Source organism: Syzygium oleosum, unplaced genomic scaffold (genome assembly GCF_021117445.2).
Source record: "Syzygium oleosum isolate NSW1041296 unplaced genomic scaffold, Sole_v2.1 Sole_v2.02, whole genome shotgun sequence".
Taxonomy (NCBI): Eukaryota; Viridiplantae; Streptophyta; class Magnoliopsida; order Myrtales; family Myrtaceae; genus Syzygium; species Syzygium oleosum.
In genome coordinates this window covers 4,211,381-4,229,766 of record NW_026607486.1, presented here as the reverse complement: position 1 = coordinate 4,229,766, position 18,386 = coordinate 4,211,381, and the positions used below count along the sequence as shown (strand labels likewise).

At 39.5% G+C, this 18,386-nt stretch overlaps 2 protein-coding genes across 2 annotated transcripts; one reads left to right on the top strand and one right to left on the bottom strand.

Moving 5' to 3' along the window:
• Positions 1 to 309: 309 nt before the first annotated feature.
• Positions 310 to 3,043, top strand: LOC115663928 (flavonol synthase 1-like). The gene is made up of 3 exons (XM_030585890.2): positions 310 to 943; positions 2,349 to 2,676; positions 2,755 to 3,043. Exons 1-3 carry the CDS (start codon positions 489 to 491, stop codon positions 2,971 to 2,973), a joined length of 1,002 nt encoding a protein of 333 aa, XP_030441750.2. The 5' UTR covers positions 310 to 488; the 3' UTR covers positions 2,974 to 3,043.
• A 10,365-nt stretch (positions 3,044 to 13,408) lies between these two features.
• Positions 13,409 to 17,019, bottom strand: LOC115663105 (G-type lectin S-receptor-like serine/threonine-protein kinase At5g35370). Its single transcript, XM_030585148.2, has one exon. It carries the CDS (start codon positions 16,295 to 16,297, stop codon positions 13,655 to 13,657), a length of 2,643 nt encoding a protein of 880 aa, XP_030441008.1. The 5' UTR covers positions 16,298 to 17,019; the 3' UTR covers positions 13,409 to 13,654.
• Positions 17,020 to 18,386: the final 1,367 nt, after the last annotated feature.

Below are 18,386 nucleotides of genomic sequence, written 5' to 3'. Positions count from 1 at the left end.
GAGGAATTGGACATACATGCAGCCTCACTCATGCATAACGGAGCGATGTGGAACTTCATCTCTATCCAGGCTACTGCAATATCCAGCTTCGTTGTGGTATATGATATAAAGTGAAAAGCCAGATTGAATGAATGACAAAAGATCTCTATGTATATTTTCCCATTGAAAGTTAGACAGAACAGTATGTTTTGGCCTCGCGTGCTACGGTAGGTAGAACCAACGCTAAAGAAGACCAAACATTCAAACAAGGAAACCAGCAATTTTCTGTCTCTATATATTTGCATTACATTCGAATATCTAAGTCCGAGTCGCTCTTAATAATGAGTGACTCTGACGTAGATATTGAATACACCTAATATTTTCTTCTCATTAATACCGAGTACTGTAGTAATTGAAACCAAACAGTAGCTGCCCATCGAGTACTAGTAATTGAAACCGAACAGTAACTGCCCATCGAAAGTTCAAACCCAAAAAGAAGAAGAAAACCTATGGAAGTGGAGAGAGTTCAGGCATTGGCGACAGTTGGCCTCGACGCGCTTCCGGCCCAGTTCGTCCGGCCCTCCCACGAGCGGCCGGAGAACAGCCGGGCCATCGAGGGCGTTACCGTGCCGGTGATCTCGTTATCCCAGCCCCACCACGCTCTCGTCTGTGAAATCCACAAGGCGTGCCGCGAGTGGGGATCCTTCCTCGTGACCGACCATGGGATACCACCGGAGCTGGTCAGGCGGCTGCAGGAGGTGGGCCGTGAGTTCTTCAGACTCCCACAAGAGGAGAAGGAGAAGTACGCAAATGACCCCTCAAGAGGAAATTTTGAAGGGTATGGGACAAAGATGACCAAGAACCATGATGAAAAGGTCGAGTGGGTGGATTACTTCTTCCACCTCATGCATCCACCTTGCAAGGTCAGGCATGAAATTTGGCCTCAACACCCACCATCTTACAGGTAACAATTTTGATATATGTAGAAGAGGGTTCTTGAAAACTTAGTCAAAGTTCATTCTAACAGACCAAGTTCAAGATTTATCAGTAGAATAACGGTATGAGCTCTGACCCTATAAATAATAGACGTGTTAGAGCGAATTTCACCCACTATCTTTAGCTCTATCTGCCGCAACATACTTTTTTGACGTCTCTTGCAAGGTCTCTCTGTCGGATGGATAAATGTCGGTATATTATGACACTAACGTTTTACTGTTTAATTGGTGTACAGTCGCGTGGCGGGGTCGACTTTCTTGAATTGGACTTTCTAAATTTGTATTATCGATGTTGCTTTCGCGATGAAAAGACAAGAACATGTTACTAAAACTTTGAATTAGTATCTTCAGTTCCATCCTTGTCGGTGAAGTACTCTTTTTCCTGGTGGGACAATGAACTGTGAAGTTGATAGACATGATCGGATAAGATGCGTCTTTCAGTGTCTCGTCGCTCATCAACCCAAAGATAATGTGGGCCGCCACCGCCCACGGCCACACCCCCGGCGAGCTGGCCACGGCCGGTGGGCAGTGGCCACCACAAAACTTTTTCTTTACAATTCTAGAAGTTGTCTATTTTGGTTTCTTTTCAATATTATTTTATTTTAAATTTATATATCTTGTTTTTGTCTTTTCTTGGGATGTTTATCAATCATTATTTGGTTAGATTGATTATTTTTGTAGATTACACTTGTGGGTAGGAGATATTACTAGGAACAACCTCTTTTACTGTAGACTTTTTGTTTTTTTCTTGGGTCAAGCTTTTACTGTATCGTAGATATGTTTACCGAGTATGAATATTTTTTAACTAAAGAACAATGGGCAAACTAATCAACAGGTAAAAAAATTAATGATTCAGATTAATCATAATGTTTTAACGGTGAGAGATCTAACCTTATCATGGGTACTTTGGTAATAGAAAATCGTAAAAATAAACTCATTTTACTCTCCATAAATGTGGTATACAACAAAATAGATGAAGTTATTGATAATAACTAATTTGTTTTCCTTTTGAAGCCCAATACAATACAACTGAAAAACTCCGATACAGTGATGTTTGGTTACGCGTAATAATAAACTCTTAATCTGCGTCGTTTGAATGCTAATTGCATTTTTCCGTAGCACTTATTTCGATTTTCAGTTTTAAAATTAAGAAACTATCTTCTTAAGTTCAACCAAACACCACCTCAGCTTAGTTGATGTATTTGTGATGCTCATTCTTTATCTTCTCATCCTCAAAGAGTTGAGAGAAGAGTTATTTATGAAGAAAATGGATGGTACAAGTGTTTCTATAATTTGTTGTTTTCTTGCATATTCATATTTTATTTACTGCTCGATTTCACCACTGCAACAACAATATATGCCGGCCTGACACAGGGAAGTGACTGAAAAATACAACAAGGAGATACTGAGAGTGACAGAGGTGCTGCTGGAGCTGATCTCCGAGGGTCTAGGATTGGAGAAAAATGTCCTCAAGGCAAGTTTGGGAGGCGACCAAATGGAGCTAGAGATGAAAATAAATTTGTACCCACCCTGCCCACAACCTCAACTGGCCCTCGGCGTCGAGCCTCACACCGACATGTCAGCGCTCACCATACTGGTCCCGAATGAAGTTCCGGGTCTTCAGGCTTGGAAAGATGGCTACTGGTATGCCGTAGATTACCTGCCCAATGCGCTTTTCTTCCACGTTGGCGATCAAATTGAGGTAAAATGTGATAAAATAGCAAATTGCTTCTAGGAGAAAAAATTCCTACATTCGACTTACTAGGGATGCTATTTGCAGGTTCTAAGCAATGGGAAGTACAAAAGTGTTCTTCATAGGAGCTTGGTGAACAAGGAAAAGACGCGGATGTCATGGGCAGTGTTTTGTGCCCACCCCCCCCCGCAGGAGGTGCTGATTGGGCCTCTCCCCGGGCTTATCAACGACCAGAACCCAGCAAAGTACTCAACCAAAACGTATGCCGAGTTTCGGTACCGCAAATTCAACAAGGTCCCGCGATAGTTTTCTACTCTAGGATCCACGAACCTGATATCACAACTTCATTTCCTCTGTTGTTTCAACTGTAACTCATTTCTGTTAGAAATTAAACCAAATTTGTTAGTACGTGTTTCCTTTTTGAGTCTATTCGTATTTCCATATTTTGTTAGATATTGTGAGATATTATTTCTAGTTATATTTTAGGAAAGTTTCCTAAGTCAATTAGATTTCCTAATCAGAATAGGTTTCCTAGAAAGAGGTTTCCTATTTCGAATCAAACTATGGTCTATATATAGTCTATTTCTCTTGTAATTGAGACATGCAATAGAAAGACGCGAATTGCGATTGTTTCACCTTCAAAAATTCCTTTCATCAAATCAATATTGTTGCCGCGCCTCTGACGCTCAACAAATTGGTATCAAAGCTTACGGTTCGTGATCATGGCCTCAACGAACAATCAGCTTCCTCTTTAATACCCTCGTCTTACCAAAGAAAATTATGGTAACTGGGCTGTTAGAATGAAAGCTCTACTCGGCGCCTACGATGTGTGGGAATTTGTTAACACTGGCTATGATGAGCCAGAGGATGAAGCCACGTTGAACCAGAATCAGAGGAATGCCTTGGAGAAGGCTCGAACGAAAGATCAATATGCCATGTCGATCATCTATCAAGCGTTAGATGATTCCATGTTCGAAAAAGTTTCGAACGCCACTACCGCTAAAGAGGCATGGGAGATTCTTCAAAACACACATCAAGGAGTTCAGAAAGTTCAGAAGATTCGCCTTCAAACCTTGATAGGTGAATTCGAGATAATTCATATGAAAGAATCTGAATCGATTGCTGATTATTTCACAAGAATTTTGGCAATTGTTAATCAGATGAAAAGAAACGGAGAAGACGTTTCCAATGTTCCCGTTGTCGAGAAAATACTTCGGTCCTTAGGCAAGAAGTATGATTATATTGCGGTTGCAATCGAAGAATCCAAAGACTTGGATGCCATGACGGTCGATGAACTTATGGGTTCATTACAAGCCCATGAAGAAAGGTTTAGAAAGAAAAAGATTGAACCGGTGGAGGATGTTCTCCAAACGCAGTTGACCATACGAGATGAAAAGGAGCAAAGAAGAGATCCCGTACAAAATCGCGGGACAAATCAAGATCGTGATTGAGGTCGTGGCCGAGATCACTTTCGAGGAAGAGGTCGCGGACGAAGCAGAGGAGATCCTGCTCGAAGTGATGGAGGATACCAGTACCAAAGAGGTGTTCGTGGAAGAGAAAAGAACTCGACAAGCCAATGGTATGATAAATCTAAAATCCGATGTTATCATTGCAATAAACTTGGCCATTATGCTTCTGACTGCTGGAATAAAGAAAGTAGCAGACCAGACGAAAAGGCGAACTTGGTAAATAATGATGATCAAGTTCTCTTATTGGCATTCAAAGAAGATGAAGAAGGTCAAAGCGATACGTGGTATTTGGATACCGGCGCAAGTAATCACATGTGTGGGAGAAAGGAGATGTTTGCCGAGTTAGATGAGACAATTAAAGGGAATGTCTCATTCGGTGATAACTCTAAAATTCTTGTCGAAGGGAAAGGTACAATTTTGATTCGCTTAAAGAACGGTGTACGTCAGTTTATTACTAATGTTTATTATGTTCCAAAAATGTCAAGCAATATCTTGAGTTTGGGACAACTTCTGGAGAAAGGTTATACTGTTCATATGAGAGATCTTAATCTTATGTTGAGAGATCGGAATAATAAATTGATTGCAAAGGTGAAGATGTCAAAGAACAGGATGTTTATTCTTAATATAAAGAGTGAGATGTCTCGATGTCTAAAGACGTGCGTAGATGATCGTTCATGGTTGTGGCATTTGAGGTTTGGCCATCTCAATTTTGGCGGACTCAATTTGCTTTCTCGCAAGAAGATGGTTTATGGCTTACCACATATTGATCATCCCGATCAATTATGTGAAGGGTGTGTTATCGGCAAGCATTCCAGAACTAGCTTTCCGAAGGAGGCGACTTATCGAGCGAATAAGCCGCTTGAGTTGATTCATTCTGATTTGTGTGGCCCGATCAATCCTCACTCATATGGTAATCATCGATATTTTGTTACTTTTATTGATAATTTTACTCGGAAAACTTGGGTGTATTTTTTGAAAGAAAAGACAGAAGTGTTTGATATTTTCAAACAATTCAAGAATCTGGCTGAAAAGGAAAGCGGCTATTTTATCAAGGCTTTGAGGACTGATCGTGGTGGAGAATTCACCTTAAACATATTCAACAAATTCTGTGAAAATCATGGTATTCGGCGTTTCTTGACGGCCCCATATTCTCCTCAACAAAACGGTGTGGCTGAACGGAAAAATAAAACCATTCTTGATATGGTTCGAAGCATGTTGAAGAGCAAAAATTTGTCCAAGGAACTTTGGGCAGAAGCTGTTTCGTGTGCCGTCTATCTTCAAAATAGATGTCCAACATATGGACTTGAAGGCATAACTCCACAAGAGGCATGGACCGGGAGAACACCAAGTGTTTCCCACTTGAGAATTTTTGGGAGCATTGCATATGCTCATGTCCCGGATCAAAAAAGATCGAAACTTAAAGACAAGAGCAAAAAGCTCATCTTTATCGAGTATGACTCATCATCCAAAGCCTATCGATTATTTGACCCTAACACTTTGAAAGTGTATGTAAGTAGAGATGTCAAGTTCGATGAAGATGGAATGTGGGAAGAAAATCTAAAAGAAGAAGCGAATGTTCGTGATGATTCCGATCAAACGGAGTTGAAAGATCAACCTTCACCTTCTTCTCCAACATCTTATTCAAGTTCATCAACACCATCCTCTTCAAATAGTGTCGATGAACCGCTAGTGCCAAGATCAAGAAGATTGTCTGAAATTTACGAAGCTACCAAAGAGCTTCATCTTATATGTCTTCTTGCAGATTATGAACCACTTGCTTATGATGATGCGGCCAAAGAAGAAAAGTGGACGAAAGCCATGAACAAAGAAATTGAAGCCATCGAGAAAAATCAAACATGGGAGCTTGCTAATCTTCCGAAGGACAAGAAATCAATTGGTGTTAAATGGGTGTACAAGGCCAAGAAGAATGAGAAAGGTGAAGTAACAAGGTACAAAGCTAGATTAGTCGCGAAGGGGTACAAGCAAAATGCCGGAATCGACTATGATGAAGTTTTTGCCCCTGTCATCCGCATGGAAACGATTAGATTGATTATTTCCATTGCTGCTCAAAATAATTGGCGGATTTATCAAATGGATGTCAAATCAGCATTCTTAAATGGCATCCTTGAAGAAGAAACTTATGTCGAACAACCCGAGGGGTTTGTTGTGAAAGGTTATGAAGACAAAGTGCTAAGGTTGAAGAAAGCTCTATATGGGCTTAAACAAGCACCGAGAGCATGGAATTCCAGAATTGATGCATATTTCAAGGCGAATTGATTCTCTCAATGTCCATACGAGCATGCACTTTATTTGAAGCAAAAAAAAGGTGATATTCTACTCGCCTGTTTATATGTTGATGATCTTGTTTTTACAGGAAATAATTCGGCGATGATTGATGCTTTTAAGGCATCGATGGTGAAAGAATTTGAGATGACTGATAATGGTCTCATGAATTATTTCCTTGGTATCGAAGTGAAGCAAAGTGCCGATGGGATTTTTATTTCCCAAAAAGGATATGCAGAAAATATCCTTGAAAAATTCAACATGAAGAACTGTATGCCGGTCAATATACCAATGGAGTGTGGAACCAAGCTTTCGAAGTTTGATGATGGTGCCGATGTTGATTCGACATATTATAGAAGCTTGATTGGAAGTTTGAGATACTTGACATGCACGAGATCGGATATTATGTATAGTGTTGGAATTGTTAGTCGATACATGGAGAAGCCGAAATTATCTCATCTTAAAGCTGCAAAGAGAATACTTCGGTACATCAAAGGTACTATTTCTCATGGTTTACACTATTATTGCTCTGAATCTTTCAAACTTAGAGCTTATTCGGATAGTGATTATGGTGGAAATATCGACGATCGAAAAAGCACCACGGGATTTGTATTTTTCTTGTGCGACACTGCTTTCACGTGGTCATCAAAGAAGCAATCAAGTGTTACTCTGTCGACATGTGAAGCTGAATATGTAGCTGCATCTTCATGCGTTTGTCATGCAATATGGTTGAGAAGACTACTCAAAGATATTCTTATGGAGCAGAAGAAAGCAACGGAGATTTTTGTTGATAATGTTTCTGCTATTGCTTTGGCGAATAATCCAGTTTTTCATGAACGAAGTAAACATATCGATGTTCGATATCACTTCATCCGAGAACAGGTTAAAGAGAATGAAGTTGAAGTATTGCATGTGAAGACCGGAGATCAAGTAGCAGATATTTTTACTAAACCTCTCAAGATTGATGCTTTTCGAAAGTTCAAGAGCCTGCTTGGAATGATCGATGGAAGAGAATTTGGTTTAGGAGGGAGTGTTAGAAATTAAACCAAATTTGTTAGTACTTGTTTCCTTTTTGAGTCTATTCGTATTTCCATATTTTGTTAGATATTGTGAGATATTGTTTCTAGTTATATTTTAGGAAAGTTTCCTAAGTCAATTAGATTTCCTAATTAGAATAGGTTTCCTAGAAAGAGGTTTCCTATTTCGAATCAAACTATGGTCTATATATAGTCTATTTCTCTTGTAATTGAGACATGCAATAGAAAGATGCGAATTGCGATTGTTTCACCTTCAAAAATTCCTTTCATCAAATCAATATTGTTGCCGCGCCTCTGACGCTCAACAATTTCTGTGTTGCCAAGAAAGTGTGCCTTCATTATCTTGGAAGTGAATTCTACGCAGTTGCATGTACTAAATAATCTTGCGTCGTTCAATCACCACAAGGAATTTCCTCGTAATTTTTTACTTTGATATCTATGGCCGCCATCATTTTATGCACGTAACATGCGGCCCTTTTTGAATTTGAGGCTGTCTCTAGAATCACATTCGAGAAGAATTGTCAATTTGAAGAGAATATGCTCCGACCGATGGCAAGTTGAGTGGCGGTTGATGTGGATTGATGGGTGTAGTGCTATGATACCCGAAAATCCACAACATGTTAGGCCATATAGTAAAATAGGCTTTAACCGAGCTTCGTATCATGTTAAAGTATTTGTAACTCAAAAACTTAAGCAAAGAAATTAGGGAAAATGACATAAATAGTCCCTAGACTTTGACCCAATATATAATGTGGTTCCTGAACTTTTAATTTGTTCAAAGTGGTCCTTAAACTTTGGTCCAATGTGCAAGAGACAACATTGAATATTTTTATATAGTTCAAGGACTAAGTTGAATATGTGCCAAAAGTCTAGGGACTACATTAGATAAATTGAAAATTCAGATACCACATTGTATATTGGATCAAAATTCAGGAATTATATTGAACAAATTAAAAGTTTATGAACCACAATGCACATTAGGCTAAAGTTCATTGACTATTTACATCATTATCCCAAGAAACTAGTGAAGCAACGAAGCAAGCAGTTTGGAAATAGCAAAATTAATTGTAAAAAAATAGTTCTCTCCTAGTAAATTAAGAATGCCAGAAAAATAATCAAGTAAATACTCTCTTCTACCTAAATGTGGATGATTTTGTTGCTTCATATGTTCATCTTCGAGGCCCATTTTTCAAGTATCCCTTGCTTCTCGTATCTTGTTATTGATGTTAGCTAACAATATAACCTAGAGGGTAAAAATATGTGATTTCAAGAAACTTGACAAATAGTACAGAATTAAAGGTGTCAAGTTTGATATAAGCTTTAATCGGGTGAAATAGAGAGTTGATTTAAGCACAAACCGGTTATATCAAGCAATGCAGTACATTGCTTCAATCAAGCAGTAATTGAGTAGGAGCAAAGAGATAGTAAACAATGCCATTAATCTTTTAGTGGTTCGGCTTAATGTAAGCCTATGTTCACTCTCCCAGAATAACAGTTTACCGGCTGGATTCCACTATAAATCTTCTTGAAATTATAGTAGAATGTGTTGCTTATATTTAAGTAGTGCTGCTTATACTTAAGTTGATAGATTTCACTATCTCACAGCTAAGCACAAACTATAATATTCCCAACACTTCTAGAAATATTACAATTTGAATGCTCTCGGAAGGCAATGTAAAATGTAAAGCTCTCTCTAAATTTGGATTTTTAAACTCTTGATCGATCTCTCTTCGACACCTTGGTCTTCTTTTATATTCCTCAGCATCCAATCTACAATCTTCAAGAGGATAAATCTCCAAACTAGCCAATAGACAATTTTTTAGAAGATCAATTAGCTGTTGAAGATAAGCAATCGGAATTCTCGTTGATTTGGTCGCTTATACAATCAAATTTTGGTAACTAGAAATAGAGTGGTTCAACTATGGAAAGTATCTTACCTTTGGGATGATTGTCAATTAATCAAGATATCTTGCGTGATTGAATATTTCGCATAAATAATCTTGGTCAATCAAAATCTTTTAAATAAGGAATCCATATCTGATCACAATCTGTCAAGCTATGAGATAAAATATCTCAAAATAATAATCTTGAAGTTCGTGGCAAGATTGTTGTCGTAGGTAATTTGAGTGCTCCGCTTATATCAATAGTTCTGGTTATATCCACATTTCCAGTTATTTGATGATATCAGACTTTCGCCAGGTTTCTACTTATATCTAGCTTCAGCAGTATTCTGCTTATATCCAGTTCTTGCAGTACTCTACTGATATCGAGCTTACACAGGCTCTTGCTGATATCCAGCTCGGTTATATCAAACTTTTTGGCTATATCCAACTACTTCCCATTAGGCACGTCGAGTATGATAGTGATGTAGATCCTGTAGATTATTCACCTTGTCTAGTACTTTCAAGTCTCCACGAACTTCCTGTTCTTCATGACTTGTCCATCTTCGTAAAGGTTCATTAGTTTTTGTTACCTCTTACTTCATGCTTCGGATACCTTCGATATAGGCAAAGTACATTAACTAAACTCTAGCTTATGTCTTCTAGTCCTTCCAAGCATATTGGCAATCATGGCTCTACCTCACTCTTCACTCGTCCATGGTACCTCCAAGTTTTACCAAACTCTCGTTCTAGGTCTGTTCACCTATTGCACTTGTTGATCTTGCACTTAAGCCTAAGGTGAGAATAGTGCATTAATTACCCCAAGTGGGTTTATGAGGGTAGTAACAAATCAATTGTTGATCTTGTGATGCACTATTATTGTACCTCCTAAGGTGAGAATAGTGCAAGACTATAATGAAAGAGAACTTGAGCTAAGCTCTTGATGAATTCCATATCCATTATTGGTGGTGTATTAAACTGCAGTATATACTTGATGGAATCACTTATATAAATGTGGAGTATGGCCGCTCTTATAAGAATTTTGGAAAAATATTCAGAACACTTATGAATAAACTAGACACGCGCATAATCTATTAGCGCAAAACCGGTTGAACAAAATTTGTGGGGGTTTAATGTGATTGGTGAAAATGATCACTCATATAAGAAATTCTTGATTCATAGACGTTTCAAACTTCATCAATAATTTCGTGAATTATATTTCTTTTTTTCTAGATATGGTTCATAACCCAAAAGGCACCAGTTCCGATGCATTACATTTAATTGGGTTTAACCCAGCATTTATCTTTCATTTCTTTTCAAAACTTTTTGAAATATGCCGGGATTGTTGAATATTTTTATAGTTTTGAAATATTTGAAGGCCATTATTTTGTTACGGCTTTAATAGAAGTTAGGACAGCCATAAAAGCCATCATTTTGTAACGGCTTTGTAACCTTTGATTTATTTCATTATAAACCCTTCATTATTTTGTAACGGCTTTATAACGATTTTGTAATTGTCATCAATTTAGTAATTACGAATTGATTTGTAACGGTTTCGTAATAGCTCTCTTTTTCGTTTATCTATAAATCTAAATTTCAAGCCACATTCCTTTAAGACTCATCGACTTAAAAGAGAATTTTCTCCTCTCCTTCCATTTCTTTCTTTGCTGAGTTATACATACAATTTAGTTATTCATGTTCCTTATGTTATTATGTGCGAAGTAAAGAAAAAAGTTTGTTATATCTTGGGAGGATAAGCTTTAGGGCCTATCGCTCCGAATTTCGTACTTCGAGAAGCAAAATTATTCTTAAGAATAGTGCTAGCCTAGACAATTGATCTTATTTTCATCTTCTTCAACAATTTTCTAATTGGCGGTGATATGAAACCAGCCCTCATCCTCGCGACCCTATATCTAAGTGAAATACACTACCAATGACATGACAGGCCTAAATTTTCGAGCTGAACTTCTAAACCGAAGGAATCCTGATGTTACGATTTCTCAGATGTTTTGTCCTTAGGTGCCACCAAACTTCAGGGCATTGAATATTTCAGAAAGGTGAGACTTTATGGGCTTACAAACGACAGATCATGCACAAATAGCTAGGACCATTAGGTAGGGGTGAGCATTGGTCCCAGGTTGATCCTGGACCGACCCTGGACTGCCCAACCGGGCCGATCCTAGTCCAGTTCCAAGGGGGACTAGGTCGGTCCTTGGTCCTAGGACCCCTGTATCCTGCACAGTGTGGGTTGGTCCCCGATCCTGGGAGTTTAGGATTGGTCCGGGTTGGACCAACCCTGAATAATATAATATATATTAGATTTTATATATTATATGTTTTTGTCTACTATAAATCCTAACGCCTCCTCCTCTGTTCTCGTCTTTCTTATGCAGCTCAATTTGCCGCATAAATTAGAAAGTAGAAAGAAACCGAGCCTTAATTCAAAAAAAAATAAATAGAAACCCTCTTCGCTCGCCCGCCTCAGCCTCAGCCTCAGCCTCTCGCCTTGCTCGCCTCGCCTGTTTTTTTTTTTTTAAGTATGAACAAGATATGAAGTTGTATAATTAATCACTTCTATTACGTATTTTGAACTTCTTATGGTTTAATTGAATTTCACGTGTTTATTTTCATGATTTGTTACTTTTAGCAAGTATAAAATTTATGTTGTAAACTTATATTATATTTATGTTTATTATATACTGGTATTCATAGTTTGATTGCTCGATGTCGCATTATGGATATGTAATTTGAAATAGTATGTTCGTCCTTTCAAGAAATACAAAAAATGAAATAAAAAAAATAATCGGTTGGTCCCGGGTTAACTCTGGAACCGGACCGGACCCATAGAGTTGGTCCGGCCCTCGGTCTAGGCTCAACAAGGTCGGTCCTCAGTCCCAAAAATTGAGGACTAACACTGTGCGAGTTGGTCATTGGGTTAGGTGTTGGAACGGCCCAACCAGGACCATGCTCACCCCTACCATTAGGAGTGCTAAAAACCGTGTGACAAGTTAAAAATTAACAGAGATTGATGAGGAAGCTTTTGATCTCTATACTGAGAGAAGGATATTATCAGTTGGCTGTCCTGGCATAATGTTGCAGAAAAAGTGATTGCAGCATCGTGAAAACGACAAGAAAGTGCATGAAGTACGAAATATCTACACCGATCGACTAGTAAAAAATACTTTTGTCCGGGGAACCACATATGGTGTAATACGTAGTTCAGTTCTGCAGTAATGCTCATTCTTCCATACCTTAGCTGTGCCAAAAATGAGGACTAATACTCTGATTTCCCTCAAGAAATTTAAAATCCAGGTTTCTTTGTTAGCTACAGAAGTTTAGACAACGAGCAAATGTAAAAAATACGCAACTATGCATGAAGTAAACTAAAAGGCAGGCCTATTTTGAGTCAGAAATGTAACTCTTGAGAACCACTTATTGCCATATTTTTCGAAGAATGTCAACTTAACGTATAACAACGCAACCTTTTTGGAAAAATTTCCACCTCATACAAAGTTTAGCCAGTGTTTCATTGGAGGAATCTAATAACAGAATGCAACAGCGAAAGTCTATCAATATTGAAACCTGCCAATTTATCCATTGGCCTGAGAAAGCCATGTCTCCATGATTGTTAAACACTATGCAACCAGATCCAACCAATACAGTCATCAGACTAGAGCATAGCTGGATCTGATTTATTACACGTCTCAGAAAACATGCTTTAAACAATAGAATGATTATTGCAGATACTTCGACCTTACAGTTTGTCATGTTCGTTATCTACAGCAACAACAATTCTCCCCTCTCCTCTTTAGAAAGGCATGTATTGGATCCCTGGAAATGAACCAAACTGTTTCATACTCTTTCAAACCTTTTTCATGTCAGTTTGAGCATGTTTTCTAGTGAAGCGGATCTCTGTTGAAACCAGAAACGCAATATAAGAAGAGATTATTCAGACCCTGAAAAGTAGAACTTTCTTAGTTCTGTTACCAATATCCAGAAACACATGAACAATGATCACAGGAGCCATTAGACAAGCAACCAACTGTTAATGAAATAGAAAGGCTTGGAAATAATACAAAAGGCTTCGAAGCTCTTAATCATGCAAGTCAATTACTTAGCTAAAAGAGTCGCCCTGTTCAAGCAACAAAGGACCCAGATCTGATGACGTTAAACATCTCAGATCTCTTTTGATTTTGGAAAGTAAGGACTCTGGTTACCAGGAAGGAAACAAGTGACAATTCCAGTCTACATTAAGGGCTTTGTGATTCAAGAATTTACACTATCTGTTACAAGCAGTAAAACTCCAAGCTGATCATTGCTATCTCGGGCCAGAAACTTGCTGAGAAGACATGTAAGAGACCGCTCTATAGGAACCGCCAGCCGCGCTTGTAAGAAAAGCGTTCGCTTGAGAATATAAGATTGCATTGTTTGATCCGTTTTCTTCTCCTATCACGGAAGCCTCAGTAAACCGACGCCCATAGAAGCGCAAAAAGTTCAGGGATTCTACTCTAGGCTGACAAAATGGGATCCGCCCTTCAAGCATTCCAACTACAGCTACCATGTTTGGCCGTAATGATGGTTCCTCATGTGCACAACACAGAGCAACTCGTATCATTCTCTCAACCTCCTGACTTGTCACCCGGTTCTCTAGTCTTGGATCAGCAAGTTCCAAGTACTTTCCTTGTTCGTGCATCTCTAAGGCAAACAGAGGAAAATACACGAGTCCCGACCCTGATGATGAGGATGAGTGCGAACCACTGCTATCATCCTCCAAACTGTGACTTTGAGTCCGCAATAAGCAGTTTTTTCTGCCACTCACAAGTTCAAGTAACACCATCCCAAAACTATAAACATCTGTTTTTTCAGAAATCGCAGAGTTTGTCAGCCATTCAGGTGCAAGGTAGCCACGAGTGCCTCTCATTGTAGTGAAGAGGCTGGACTGCTCCGGGCTCAGAAGCTTTGAAAGTCCAAAATCGGAGATCTTTGCCTGGAATTGATCGTGCAGAAGAATGTTTTCCGGTTTAATATCACAATGAATAATTTTCTGTTCACAACCGCTGTGCAAGTATGCAAGGCCACGTGCTGTTCCTAGTGCAATATTAAACCTCTCTTGCCATTCCAAAACAGGTCCAGTGCCAAAGAGGATCCTATCCAGTGACCCACGATTCATATACTCATAAACCAACAAGCGAGCTCTACCTTGGGCACAAAAACCTTTCAGTTTAACCAAATTGACATGATGGATATTTCCAATTACAGCAATTTCAGTGCAGAAGTCTCTTTTCCCTTGGATCCCTAAGTTGGTAATCTTCTTTACAGCAACGACTGTTTTATCAGGAAGTATACCTTTATATACAGCACCAAACCCACCTGACCCTATATGGGTCTTAAAGTTATCTGTAGCAACTTCTAACTCTTTATAATCAAACCTTCTAGGTAAGCCAGGGATGTGGAAGGCATCAAGCTCTTCCGAGGAAGGAGAGTTAGGTTGGCCTAATTTTACCTCCCCTAACTTTGAGATTCTCCGTCTTCTCAACCAGACAAATCCTATTGCAATTAGGCCACAACATGCGGCGGCAGGTAACAGTATAAGAGCAACCACAGGAAGCTTTTGACTTTGGTCACCGGAATTGTTGTTACCATTAAAGTTAGTAGAAGCGGCGGCCACAACTTTGATGTATCCCAACAGATCATTTTCACTGTTAGTGCTCAATATAACGGACCCCAACTTATTTTCAATCTTATAACAAGAACCAGATGAATTTTCATAAAATACTCCAAAGCAAGAACAATCACCTGAGCAGACTTCTTGACAGACAGACAGATTCAACCCATAGTTCAGTTGCTGAGAGAAATCATTGGAGAAGTAGTCGTAGCCATATCCGATGGTCAAATATGAGGCAGCAGACGAATTCACTTGACTACCATTATTTGATGAGTTACAGGCTGAAAATAATGCAAAGGAACCATCAATTGGCGCACAAGTATTAGAATTCGGAGAACTCAGATGGAAATTAGAGGGACATGAACATGAAGGAGTATTAGAAGCGGAGTTGTCCGAACACTGCCCAATTCTGCCGCAGACAAACGGGAGTCGACAACTATCAGATGGCCCCAGAAACTCCCGGTTCCATTTCCCATTGGAAAAGCTACTGACTGTGAACTTGCCGGAGGCATCCAACTTGGCAATTTGGAAATCAGCAGATACCAAGGCCACCTGAATAACCACTGAACCATTGCTACCAAACAGATACAGGCCTGTCCTGTTTATGGTCATAAACTCAACCATGTAACCTGAAACGGTGTACGCCCTGGTATCCATTGACAATTTCCAATATGTTTGTCCATTCCACTGCAATATAGCATCTGAAGAAGTAAGTCCAAGCTGGTAGTCGCCAGTTGACAAGTCAGAAGCTGATACTGCACTGAAAAGTGACGTTCCTACAGGCAAGTGTTGCCCGATCACAATTGTATCTGTTGGATTATGAAAACTTTCCCACAACGAAACGTTGGCTCGATCAACTAGGACCAAATTACCCATCTCACTTAGCAACAAAGCATTTACAGATGACTGATTTGGCAGAGCCGACCATACCTCATTGCCTGTTCCATTAACAATGGTAATCCCCTTGGAAGTAAGATAAATGTTACCGGCTTCAGAGAAAGGCTGATTCCGATTAGCAGACCAGATCATGGCGTTAGACGCTACATGAACGACACAAAGGTAGAAGTTGATTTGTTGAGCATCAGGATTGCAAATGGCAGCTTTATATGTTCCGTTACGAGATAACAGAAACGCACCGGAGGCGTCTATGAACTGAAGGTATGAACCAGTGAAATTCGGGTATATGAGTTCTGAGAAAGGAATCGCTGAGACGAGAGTGCAAGAGAAGAAAATTGTAGGCAAGACGAAGAGGAATCCCATGAGGAGAGCGGATGGAGCAGCAGATGCAAAGAACATGATAAAAAGTTGGATGCAAGGGGTTATGGGAAGGGAGGAACTGCAATACTCTGGTTTTGTCCAGTCTTTTCTTTGGCTCTGATTCTATGGATGCGTTGACCACTCTCTTTCTCTCTCTTTCTTGACTGCGACAGGCAGCCTAGAGTGTGAAATGGCTGCATCACTTATGATATCTCTGTGGTAGTCAAATCTAAGGAAGAGCTTATCCATTGTAAAGATCATCAGCATTTCACGCATTGACGCCAACTGGAAACTTTTAAATATTATTTTTCATAGTTTTATCTCGCTCACAAGTTCTTCTCCACAGTTACAAGGTCTCCTCCCATCCCAAGTTCATCACCTTCTAAGTTAGAGAACCAGCCACCACCACAATAACAATTATTTATCAGCGCAACTGCCATCCGGCCAGACTCGCAGAATGCTTTTCTTTACCCAACAATTATTGAAGCAGCATGTCTGACCACAACTTCAGGTTCAGGTTCCGCTCACTCACTGTCATTTTCTTTCTCCACCAATTTATTAATTCAATGGGCAAGAGGGCGCTCTCGCACGTCCACCCCTCGATTTAAAACCGCCCAACAAAAGCGAATCATACAATACCCAGATGATACCCAACACGGAACATGCTTCGTTCGGGTAAAACGTCAAACAGTTGGTGTGCGCAGATAATTCAGCCAACTAGACAACCCCCCCCCCCCCCCCCCCCCCAAACCTGCTGAGTGATGGCGCTCGGAGAATTGCCAGTCCTTGCACTCGACAATTGCTTGTCACACATGACCCCAATGAAGCAATCAAATCGTGCCACCGCTAGGGGGGGAAACCAGTCGAGGCCACGCCATTTCGCGAGGCGGAGGCAGAGTAGATCAGAAGGAAGGCAAATGGGATTGCTATTTCAATGACGGAGGAGAGAGTGAAAGGTGCGTGCGTGACTGGGTGGCGGCGTTGCTTCGGCATGGGAAAGATGATAGCTTTGGGGAGAGAGAGTTGTGGGCGGTGGCAGCGGCGGCGGCGGCCGTGTCTCGGCGTCGCCGTGTTTCGGTTGAAAACGGCGAGGATGGCAGTTAAAAGTGGCCGTTGGAAATAAAAGTTTAGGAGAGGAGCGGGTTTTTATTTTTCCTTTCTGAATTAGAAAATATAATGACATGAAAATTATTTTTAACCACTTATATCGATCGTTATCTCCTAAGTTTTGCCTGTGTCCAACTTTTGTCTTCTGATACCACTATCTTACTGTCGAATATCACTTAATTTGCGAAAAATATTTGTTATTTCTTTCACAAAAAAACGTGTAATTTACCAATCGCATTAATTGATATCTTACAATATGGTATCCTACACCTAACTTAGGTTAGACATATTTTATTTGTAAATTAGCCGACGGATGTAAATAGGCTAGAAAAAGTATAAATAAATATGAGGTCATATATCATTTAACTTTTTCGTTTAAGTAATTGAACGCTTAGAGTTTAGTATCCTATGAGGCTTTATACTTATCATTCTAATTTTGATTTACTTTTTTATCCAACTTATTTATTGGCATAAAAGGCAAAACCAACAGCTCATTTAGTAAAAAAAACATAATCTGCTTTCGCTTTACTTATACTCGTGCGACTTTAGTCCCTGCATGTCAATAATAGAGTTCTTGTTGAATTAGCGAGTATTCGATTCTTTACATCGCAAAGCCCATACATTCTCATAATTGCTCTAATCCATTCACATATTGACTCGTGTTTAAGCTACCCAATCAACTTCCCCGTCGTAAAAAGGACGGGAAAGAAAAAAAACCAATGCCGAAAAAATTGACGATCTCCTTACTTATTAATTCTAACTTTATGCGAACAAAAGTCACCTCTGGAAAGCTACACAGCCTCCACCAAACAAAAATCTCATTTGCCGAAAGCTAAAAGGCTCGCCAGTGCCCACTTGCACACAAGGTCAATCGATCGAGCATCGAGCCTACTACTTTCAAAACAAAATTGTACGTTAAAAAAAAAACGTGATCATCATCGCTTTTTATCCCTATTTCCACTTACCCTTTTTCATCCATAAATGATCGCCAAAAAGTCCATTCAAAGCAAAGTTTAAAATA